At 44.2% G+C, this 12,039-nt stretch overlaps 1 protein-coding gene across 1 annotated transcript in view; it reads left to right on the top strand.

Moving 5' to 3' along the window:
- Positions 1-12,039, top strand: part of lrp1bb (low density lipoprotein receptor-related protein 1Bb) — a gene marked incomplete at its 5' end in the record, with an annotated part of 503,119 nt that overhangs the window by 348,258 nt on the left and 142,822 nt on the right. Inside the window, 5 exon segments of the mRNA XM_079517841.1 lie at positions 777-896; positions 2,966-3,094; positions 6,788-6,910; positions 8,373-8,513; positions 9,538-9,725. Coding sequence (XP_079373967.1) covers positions 777-896; positions 2,966-3,094; positions 6,788-6,910; positions 8,373-8,513; positions 9,538-9,725 — 701 coding nt within the window.

The raw sequence follows: 12,039 nt of genomic DNA on the forward strand, positions 1-12,039 counted from the left end.
CCGCAACGTGAAGCCGTACATGGCTGCATACTGTGAACGCCGCAAAGCAAAGGCTGTGGCACACTAGCCTGAGCTAACGCTAGACCAAATATGTCAAACTCAAGGCCCGGGGGCCAAATCAGGCCCGTGGATGAATTATCTTTGGCCCGCGGGATGATATTTAATTAGTATTAGAACTGGCCCTCTGGTATATTGCACAGACCACCATAATACTACAAGTCCGACAATTCACTGCGAGTGCATTGGCACATATCACATACTATGACATCAGTGCTTGGTGAGGATCATAGAACAGGAAACTGAGCTTAATAATAATGCATTTTCAGTTTTAAATGCATTTACTTTTTTGCTGTTTGCCTGGGACGTCCTCATGACCGCGGTGCCCGTGTGGTGAAACACAGTCCGGCCCTCGACCTCGACCGATTTCTTTATTTTGGCCCACTGTGTATTTGAGTTTGACATCCCTGCTCTAGACCTTTCTGGCCTAGATGGGAGGGCCGCGGCTCAGATTTATGCACCCCAACCATTGGTTCACCGATCTGTCCGTCGTCCCTGACGTCACATCATTTGAAGCGACGCCTACGCGGAAGGGTTGACTCCCACGTTTAGGCCAGTGCAGCCCATGCGTAAATCCAGGCTTTCATTTTTCGCGCAGACGAAATGAAAGCCTGGGTATGGAGGCTAGTGGCACACAAACTGATTATAGATGATCATAAACGAGAGCTTGCTGCACCTGCCTTGTTTAATTTGGCATTGAAATCCCCCTTGATTGGCAGACTCCTCGTGCCTGTGGAACCAGTTCGCCTGCTCCAAGAACAAGTGCATCGCCAAGCAGTGGCTGTGCGACGGCGAGAACGACTGCGAGGACGGCCTTGACGAGAGCGTGCAGATCTGCGGTGAGTGGCCTTTCACATGTCACCGGGGGGAGATGGGGAGGGGGGAGGGAGGGCTGGGAAAAGGTCACATCCACCACATTGCTTGTGACGTCTGCGTGTTTTCTAGCATTCAGGGGTTCCGTGTGAACGAGAGCAGAGAAATGAGACGGTGATAACGGCACGACGGATGATACCGCAGGCGTTTCTGATGATCTGAGTGGGTGCTGAGGCAAATAGATTTTTCATCATCGAGGCCCAAGAGGCAACAGCTATTTCACTTGGCAAATGAGATGTATCAGTAATGAATTCCCCACATAAAAAAAGGATCCAACAACAATAGAGGAAGGTTGCGGTGAACATTGGTTGTATAATTGGATTGTAATGGAATGTCAAGGAAATATTAATGAAATAGCCTGCAGTTTTTTTTTCATGCTCATTTCCAATCAACAGCAAGGAAGGGAATTTTAGCTAGACATTGTTAATTGAACTACTGTATTTACCTTTGCTTCCCAACACCGGCCATTTTTCTCTGCTTGTCTGCTGTCTGCTGAAGGCCATATTTGTTTTAAGTACTGTAATGTAATATATGCTCGGTTGAGGTACAGTAGCACTAGCAGGTTTGCTATTTTTCCCCGGTGCACGATACCACAGAGCAACCGACTATGACTCAGGCTTTAGATAGACCAGTGGTTCCCAAACTTTTTCGTGTCAAGGACCCCCGTATGAACATTTATTAGGCCAGGGACCCCCCATTTGAAAACATATGCCAGAGACCCCGATAAGGGAGGATTTTTACGGCTCTAGCAGTGATTCCGAAACATATTAATTTCAAGGACCCCCCAGTTTCACACGCATTATGCCACGGATCCCCGATTTAATGGCATTTCTATCTCTGGTACCCCATTGTAAAACCACTGTTAATTTAACTCTGAGAGTGTACAAATGGACCCGCTAGGGTCCATTTTAGTGATGCACCGAATATTCGGCCGCAGAAAATATTCGGCAGAACATGGCTAAACTCAATTTTCGGCCTATTCGGTTTCGGCCCGAATAAGCAGAAAATATATCACCGAATAGTGTATGCAATTAATCCATTCAAAAGAGCTGAATAAATGTTTTATGGACCCATAATAGTGATTATTATTTAAGTTAAGTTTTGCCATAACCATTTATTTTGCCATAAATCAGGTAGCTTTAAGGTACGGCCATGACTGCAATGGTAGGAAAAAAGATATATAATATGAATCATATTCGGTATTCGGTTTTCGGCCAACTGTTTCCTATAATCGGTATTCGGTTCCGGCCAAGAATTTCCCTTTCGGTGCATCCCTAGTCCATTTGGTTCCATTTGTACACTCTCTGAGTTACAGACCCATAAGGGTCCATTTGGTTACAAATTATCATTTAGCTGGGGACCCCCTGGAACTCCCTCAGGTACCCCTGGGGGTCCCCGGACCCCACTTTGGGAACCACAGAGATAGACAGTAGAGGTTTCAGCCCGAACAGTGACGTCATGGCAAACAGCGGTAAATGGTCTCTGACACATACTAGGGCATTCACTTCTAGTCATTTTTACTAGTTGACTAGTTGCCTAGTTTACTAGTCGACTAGTCGTTAAACCACCTTTTTTTAATTTTTAAATAAATATTTGTACATTTAAAAACTGTGTACATTGGTGACTATAACTATAATCTACCTGATATTGAGGCCTACAAAATCGGGGAGAAAAAATAAAAATAAAAATGAACTTATTTTTTTTTATTTTTTTCTTATCAACTAGTCGACTAGTACCAGCAAGGTCGACTAGTGGATTTACTAGTCGACTAGTAAACTAGTCGACTAGTAAACTAGTCGACTAGTAAACTAGTCGACTAGTTGCTTAATGCCCTAACACATACTGTACTGTTACATTGTTGGCCATGGAACAGGAACATAGCAGGCATCGGCACTGTTGAATCTCAGTGCACAATCTGTGCTACACTCCTACAGTCCTGCTCTTTGTAAGTGCAGTACATGTGGTGAATGTTGATGCTGTGCAGCCTGTTGGTAAGTGTATTGCATGTATTGCTGTTTCCCCCTCTGCCCCATAGGCTCAGTGACATGTGCACCAGGGCTGTTCAGTTGTCCAGGGTCATATGCCTGTGTACCCAAGCGCTGGCTCTGTGACGGTGAGAGGGACTGCCCTGACGGCAGTGATGAACTGGCTGCAGCCGGCTGTGGTAAATATCTATATTTTTTTTTACATTGAGCTAGTCTTTTAAACCCGCCGTCCGTCTGGGCTGTGGGACGGCAACTACAGACCCCTAGTCTGCTAGACATCCCATAGCCCATGGCGAAAATGCTATACATCTCAGATTTGAAAGGGAGTGTTTTCTGAACGGGAGGGCAATTTTTTGTATACAGCTTCAACCATCAGATTACTTTAGATTTCGTTATTACTCTTTATTACAAAATATGTATTTCTGACAGTGCAGCTGCTGAATCCTAATTTACATTTGCTCTGCAAAGCCCTCGTATGACAATTTGATCCGAGTTTCGTGAGTAAGGCGCACTGCGTGCAGGACAGAATAATCTGCATAGATTTGGATCACATCAACGTTATGTAAATGTGGACCAGTGATCCATCCACACTGGGCCACCCGCTGCGTAGGAACCTCGTGATGGCACCTCCTGCTCCGTGAATAGAAGGCTTCACACTGACACACTGCACCCAGTGAGAACGCACTGCTCAATCTCCGCCTTGGGCACTTGACCATGAACTTGAACTTGATGGAGATCTCCGCCCTGGGCCTCCATGGTGTTAACAGGCTTTGGGCCAATAAGCCCATATAGGGCCTATAGGCTTGTTTCCATTGTGGCCCTCTGTATGATATCGGAATCGGCCAGAATTGGTATCGGAAGATATGACCCTGCAAACAATATGGGGGAACAATATGCTTATTCATTCTCTGCATGCTATTTTTCACTGACCAACCCACTGTAGAGAAAACATGGAGGAGGACAGACTGACAGTTTTGTTCATTTTATGCCATAATAGGATTTCACAGCTGTACTCGGTTGAAGAAAGTTAAATGTGTACGGTATGTCCTTTCTGATGGGTGAGTGTTGCCCATTTCAACTTGAAGAACGTTAATGTTAGCCTGTCCACCAGAGTGGCAGCGAAGCATGGCGCCAGCAGTGCGTTCTCACTGGGTGCAGTGTGTCAGTGTGAAGCCTTCTATTCACGGAGCAGGAGGCTCCATCACGAGGTTCCTACGCAGCGGGTGGCCCAGTGTGGATGGATCACTGGTCCACATTTACATAACGTTGATGTGATCCAAATCTATGCAGATTATTCTGTCCTGCGCGCAGTGCGCCTTACTCACGGAACTCGGATCAAATTGTCATACGAGGGCTTTGCAGAGCAAATGTAAATTAGGATTCAGCAGCTGCACTGTCAGAAATACATATATATATTTTATGTTGTAATAAAGAGTAATAACGTAATCTAAAGTAATCTGCTGGTTGAAGCTGCATACAAAAAATTGCTCCTACCGTTCAGAAAACATTCCCTTTCCCTGACCGCCCAACTTGCTGTAAGTAAGTAAGTAGCCTTGCCGAGCCATGAGGCCCGAGCCTATCTCCTGTTTCTGTAGCCATGAGGCCCATAGGGCAGGAGCCTATCTCCTGTTTCTGTAGCCATGAGGCCCATAGGGCAGGAGCCTATCTCCTGTTTCTGTAGCCATGAGGCCCATAGGGCAGGAGCCTATCTCCTGTTTCTGTAGCCATGATGCCCATAGGGGCAGGAGCCTATCTCCTGTTTCTGTAGCCATGAGGCCCATAGGGCAGGAGCCTATCTCCTGTTTCTGTAGCCATGATGCCCATAGGGGCAGGAGCCTATCTCCTGTTTCTGTAGCCATGAGGCCCATAGGGCAGGAGCCTATCTCCTGTTTCTGTAGCCATGAGGCCCATAGGGGCAGGAGCCTATCTCCTGTTTCTATAGCGTGAGGCAGCTTGATGTACAAGTACACCCCCTAGACATGACGCTAGTATGTCGCAGGGACTTACCCCCAATCCAACCCTTGATGCTGAGTGTCAAGCAGGGAGGCACTGGGTCCCATTTTTAGAGTCTTTGGTATGACCCGGCCGGGGATTGAACCCCGACCTCCCAGTCTCAGGGCGGACACTCTAACCACAAGGCCAACTTGCTGTGCAAGTGTGTTAACCTGTGGGTTGGGACCCCAGATGCAGGGATCCATTTGGTTCCTATAACTATCATTTACTTGGGGACCCCTCAAGAACCCCTGGGGGTCCCCGGACCCCACTTTGAGAGCCAGTGATTCTAACCATTTGTGACTAAATTTGACTGAGGGACTGCCATTGGATTTTTTTGAATTTTCGTTTTTTCATGTCATATGAAAGCAGGGAATCATAGCTTCAAATTGACATATTGGTTGTTCCACCAGTTTTGAAGATATGGCTTATAGAGTAATGTCTTGCAGAGAAACAGTGAGTTGAGAAAACAGGCTTGAAAGGTTCACTTCTGTGGTCTCTAACGTTACACCTACAGTAGCTACATGGTTGGGCATTTATTTCATATTTTTATGTCGATTTCAGCTCTGACACTTATTTCAGACATGCTCTAGTATGTGAAGAGTCTGCCTGTGCTATTAACTCATTTAAAAAATAAAAAATAAAGTTTTTCTCCTCTGGTGAAAAGCTGGAATTTGCGCGATGGCAGTCTCTCAGTCAAATCTGGTCACATTTTGTCATGTCGGACAGAAGCAGTGAAGCAGATGAAAATATGGCCATTGCATAATAACAATAATAATAATAATGAGTCATGAAACGCACATAAATGACTTTGTTTATGCCTCTATCTGCATCATCCCCCATAAAAACATATTATTATGCCTCTATCTGCATCATCCCCCATAAAAACATATTAGGCTAATCAAGTGTGAGCTTTATTGTCTCTCATTTACAGCACAGCTAAACGGGGCTCAGAGGGATGATCTGGTTGAACCGCCGTAGATCACACACATCGCATGCCAAGTGTGGGCAGCGCTGAATGAATCATTGTGTGTCTAGCAGTACTTTTCTTGTTGTCATGCACGCCAGCACCCAACAACAACATAATGCATTATTTGACGCTTATTTAACGCTGCCCTATAAGAGCGTCGCAGTCCCGCCCCCTACCTACCAGGGCCCAGGAAATGATTCCCCTGTTCATTTTCCTCATAGACATTTCAAAAGGTATTTATTTAAAGACCTTTTTAAGCGTCGTACAAAAGCCAACTCGAGTTGTGAGAAATCATGACAACAAATACAAATTTTCGGGCCGAACAAATAATTAGAAAGAAGAAGAAAACGGCAGACACTTTTTTACTTGTTTTTCTTCTTTGTAATACTTTGTTATTGTCATGATTTGTCACGACTCCAGTTGGCTTTATACGACGCTTAAAAGGTCTTTAAATAAATACTTTTTGAAATGTCTATGGGAAAAATGCATTGGGAATTGAAATTATGACCGATATACAATCTCCGATTATTTGCAGGGTCATATCTTCCGACACCAATTCTGGCCGATTCCGATATTATACAGAGGACCACAATGGAAACAAGCCTATAGGCCCTATAGGGGCTTATTGGCCCAGCCTGTTAATAAAGTATTCAATCAATCAATAAATAGCCTATACTCTTTTGTCTGTTTTCACTACTGAATGAGTACAAAGCCATTGACGGTCACATTATTATTGCGTCATCAATGTCGGTGAAAATAATCTGGATTATTTTGAGACCGATCCGATACCGATATGGCATTATTATGGCCGATTCCGACACGCTACCGATGTTATCGTGCATCTCTAGTATTTGTGCTGTTTCATGCACTAGCACTCAACCACTTGCGTATTTGTGTTTTCATGCACCAGCACCCAACAACACATGTGACGACAGCTCGTTCCGCTGTCACAACAAAGCCTGCGTCCCCCAGAGGTTCGTCTGTGATCACGATGACGACTGTGGAGACGGCTCCGACGAGTCGGTTGAGTGTGGCAAGTAGAACTTTATCATTCCACTCTTCCTCTTTCATTCTATTCTTTCACTGCAACCAAAAAATGCCCCGAATTTGGCGAATGTCACAAACCGAATAGGTGACAGCTATGGGTTTTTTGTTTTGTTTTTTCCCGACTTGGACTGACGCCGCTGCATAGGCGACTGTGACCCGTCTGGGAAGAGTGTCAGCAAGTGGTGGAAGAAGTACTCACATTTTTCACTTAAAGGACCACTTCACCACTTTTCAACCAATCTTCATATAATAGGTCCTCACTAATAATCATGATAAAATGGGAAAAGTTTTTTCTACTCAGTTTGTGTCTCATAGGAGGGCTGTGGGCAGTTCAGAAACCCGTCCACCAGTGACATCATCATTAGGACGATTTATTTTTAAACAAGACTTTTTTACAAACATGTTTAGATTTATATTATCGTGAGAACGATGGCTTCTGTTTTCGCATGGACTAGAAAGCCTCCAGTTTCTATTAGCTTGGATTCCCCATCGATTATGTCACTGGTGGACGGGTTTCTGAACTGCTCACAGCCCTCCTATGAGACACAGACTGAGTAGATTTTTGCCATTTTATCATGATTATTAGTGAGGACCTATTATATGAAGATAGGTTGAAAAGTGGTGAAGTGGTCCTTTAAGTAGAAGCATCAATGCCACAAGGTAGAAATACTATCTGTTACAAGTCCAATTCCGGTGTTCAAAATGTGCTTGAGTACTCATTATAACGCAGAAGGTCCCATTTCATGTGTTTTCAAATGTATAAAATTATGTATACAAATCCTACAAACAGCAGATCTACAAGCTCACAACGCAAACATATACAAAGTGACTAACTAAAGTTTTAAAATAAGTATAGTGGAGTAAAAAAGTACAATATTTGCCGTTGAGATGTAGCGGAGTAGAAGTGACATGATTGAAAATCAGAAGTAGACCTGTATATGCAGTAGGCTATATTATACAAATGTCTATGTTGTAATTGTTTGTGTTTGTGTTGTTTGCTCTGTTTATATCTCTACATTTATGTCATGTTTTTTTTTTCTTTTTGATTATTTTTATTCATTTATTTTTCTCTTTTTTTGTTCATCTTGTTTATTTTTCCTTATTTTGTTGTATTTAAATTTATTTTAATTATTATGTTTTGCCTCCCCTAGGACCCGTGGGAGGGTGAGCAAGCGTGACTACTCTTGGTCATTCTGCCCAACCTAAGGGGAAGGGTTGCATAAAAAAAATAAAAAATAAATGGGAATGTCACCAATAACAATAACGATGTAAAACTAACCTTGTACCTCTCCCTGAATAAAGAAATATATTTAGGAAAAAAAAGTAGTTACTCCCGTAACGTAAAACAGAACTGTACTGCACTTGAGTGAATGTACGTAGTTACTCTCCACCGCTGGTGTCAGCTTATTAAAGGTCTGTCTCCTAACCCCCCTCCACCCCCCCTTTAGTATATCGCTCGTGCGGATCAGATGAGTTCCGCTGTGGAGACGGCCGCTGTCTGCTCAGCTCGCAGTGGGAGTGTGACGGCTACTCAGACTGTCCGGACCGCTCCGACGAGCTGCCTCTGAACCTCAAATGTCTGGCCGCAGGTAAGACTCCCCGCTTGGCACTCAGCTGGAGGCTCTTCATCAATGTCAGTCCTGCCGACTACGCCACCAGTGAAAACAACAGGATGCGTATATACATTACAGTACGTGATGGAAAAGACCAGGAGAAGAGCAGTAACACCTGTCCTGCAGGTTGAAATTAATCTGTCGGAATGAAACGAGAAAAAACTAAATCGCAGAGAGAAAAAAAAAAGACCAATGCCAACTATCATGGCTGTCAGGCGGAAACATTCCATGTCCAAAAATACGTTGCTTTTCAGGAAAAAGAACATGTGTGGCAATGGATGCAATGTAGTTATTTTTTAACTGTTATTATATTATTATAAAAAATATATATAATTGCGAACGCAGTGATTGCGAACGCAGTGAGCATTTACTATGAGACCCAGCAGATCACGTCTGTGTGTCTGTGTGTGTGTGTGTGTCACGCTGTAACACCACCCGCCCACCACCAGAGGGCGCAGCTGTATCACACACAAAAACACACACACACACACACACACATGCACGCACACACACACACAAAAACACGCACGCACACACACACACAAAACTTAACTTAAAAAAATAACTTAAAAAGGAAAAACTTTAAAAGGAAAAACTTAAAAAAAAACTTAACTTAAAAAAAATCTTAAACACAAAAAAAAGAGAACTTAAAAAAAACCTTAAAAAAATTACGTAATTGATTCTAATTGTTGTTTTTGCAATTTACGAGCTGCGTTCGCTTCCCGCGTTCGCGCGTCTTACTTGTATATATATACACTGTATACACGCACGCGCGCTCACACACACACACACACACACACACACACACACACACACACACACACACACACACACACACACACACACACACACACACACACACACACACACACACACACACACTTTTCCCCCCAAAGTACTACACACAGCATAATCTGTCTGCCGGTATATGAACAAACGAAAAAAAAGAGACAATACTATTTCGAGGCTCTGACAAGTTTTATGTATCTGCCTTTTTCAGGGAGCCTGTGCAACGGCTCCTTCTTCATGTGCTCCAACGGCCGCTGCATCTCCGAGGGGAGCCTGTGCGACGGCCGGGACGACTGCGGCGACCGCTCGGACGAGAGGAACTGCAACGTGAACGAGTGCCTGAACCGCCGCGTCAGCGGCTGCACGCAGGACTGCCAGGACCTGCCTGTGGGATACAAGGTATATAAGACACAGGACTGCCAGGACCTGCCTGTGGGATACAAGGTATATAAGCGTCCAAACGGACTAGTTCTGGGTCCACTCCGCTCAGAATAACTGTCTCGCCGGAATCATCAGCCGCTTCAGATCAGCCCATTAGCGCCGCTCAGTCAGCCTTAGCTTGGTGCTGCTGGGAAACTGAACAACACTAGCACCAGAAAAAGTACGGTTGAAAAGAACCCAACAGGGATATTGAAGGTACAAAAAAAACAAATGAAATACCCAGTAAGCTGTTCCCCGTAGTCTGATATTGAAGCTATAAACCAATGCTCACTCCCATCGCGTATAACACTATAAATACATCTCCATGGGGTTCTGTAGAACGCAGCTGTATTTATGAAGTGTATGTCACAGCTTAATAATATCACAGTCTTTCTCCCCTCGGAATAGACTGCATCCTGTTTCAGACCATATGGCTTCAATATCATTTAACCTCTTCACTCTTGACAACCGTAACATTCTAAACGGGGTCCAGGTTTATTTCCTGTTGACGTTGTTCGGGGAATATCGGTGTCTATGACAGGAAATGAACTTGGACCAAAGGAAGCTAGTCACCACTCACCATAGCAGCACAAATCTTGCTGACAAGTAGTCTCTATTAGGCAAAAACAGCAATTTAAGTTTCTTTGTTTTTGCTTTGTTTTTCTCCTTCAGTTCGTTAACTGAGAGCAGCGAAGCTTGCAATTCTATCTCTAATCCATCAAGAGGAGACGGTGATACTCTCATTGAGCGTGGGCATGAATGATTAATGAGAGATAATGAAGTCCAACTGTGCACATCATTAAACGGAAATGGCGATAAAGACACATATAACTGTTAGTCTTTCAAACTGGAAAGATGCGTGACGATGATATGACCTTCATCCACCGCAAGTTCAGCATGAATATATAATATTAACTCACTTCATTCTCATTGAGAAGGAATATAGATTCATTCTCACCTTGTGGTGGATCAAGGTCATTATGGTGTGTGGGACAATAAGTCCTTATCCGACACACATTAACTCATCTTTCTCAGCCGTGCAATTTCACTGCATGATGATCCTGTCATGCAGGCCGACTGGCAGCAGACACAGAACATCCCGACTCCCGACCCAAACACTGAGGAAACTTGTTGTTTGATTAAACATAATGTGCGGCCCGGACGGTTAGCTCAACCGTCTGGGCACCTAGGCTGCTGAGCCAGCCTGACGGCGTGCCGCGGGTTCAACTCCCGATCCCGACGGCCTTTGCCGCGTGTCTTCCCCCCCATCTCTCTCCCCATTTCCTGTCTACTTACAACCTATCAATAAAGGCAGAAAAAGCCAAAAAAATATATATTAAAAAAAAATTAAAACATAATGTGCCACGAAAAATTGCTTCCAATAGCTTGTTATTTTTGCGTGGAGGAGGTATGTGTCCATTATGTCCTATTAGGAGGTGTGTCCATTATGTCCTATTAGGAGGTATATGTCCATTATGTCCTATGCATAATATCGCCTTGAGCGGCCAACAAAAGACATCTCCCTCCGGCTCCCCAGACTAGTGACTGAAGCACAGTAATGCCTGATTTATTCTTTGTCGTACAACGTGTTCCGTGCTGAAAATAGCTGGAGTGTGTTGTCTAACCTCAATGTGTCGTCAATGCATCAGTGGCATACAGTAAAAGTGACGAGGACTCTTGACAGATACAGAGATCTCCATATATGGGAGAGTATTGACGTACGTGTGTGTAGATGTGAATCTAAATCTGCCAAGTAATCAAGTCTAATTGTAGTGGAGTTAAAACAACATCTGAGATGCAGTGGAGTTTGAAAGTATATGCACTGCAGTATAGTATATAAAGTATCAAACAAACAGAAATACTCAAGCGTAGCAAAAATACCTCGAAACTGTACTCGTGCTCACCTTAATCAGCGCAAGGTGATTGTGAAGCCTCAGAGAGGCTGCTCCTGTCCAGCCTGTCCTGCAGGCTGGATGCTGAGATATGTCCTGACTCCTGACAGTGCGGGACGGACACAGCGTTCCAGATGGATCCAGGTCAAGGCCATAATGTCTCATCTGAGGCCCATCGTCACAGTCAGACACCTGCATGTAGCACCACTTCCTCTCCTCAGCGCAAAGCAGAGCTGGAAGAAAGACACTTTTCTTTTCTTTTTTTGCTTTCGCCTTTATTTTTGATTTATTTTTATGGAGGTATAGACAGTAGGCTGACGGGAAATGGCGAGAGAGATGGTGGGGTGCCATGCAGTAAAGGCCGTCTGGATCGGGGGTCGAACCTGCAGCACACTGCCAGA

The sequence above is a fragment of the Electrona antarctica genome (assembly GCF_951216825.1).
Source record: "Electrona antarctica genome assembly, chromosome: 13".
Lineage (NCBI taxonomy): Eukaryota > Metazoa > Chordata > Actinopteri > Myctophiformes > Myctophidae > Electrona > Electrona antarctica.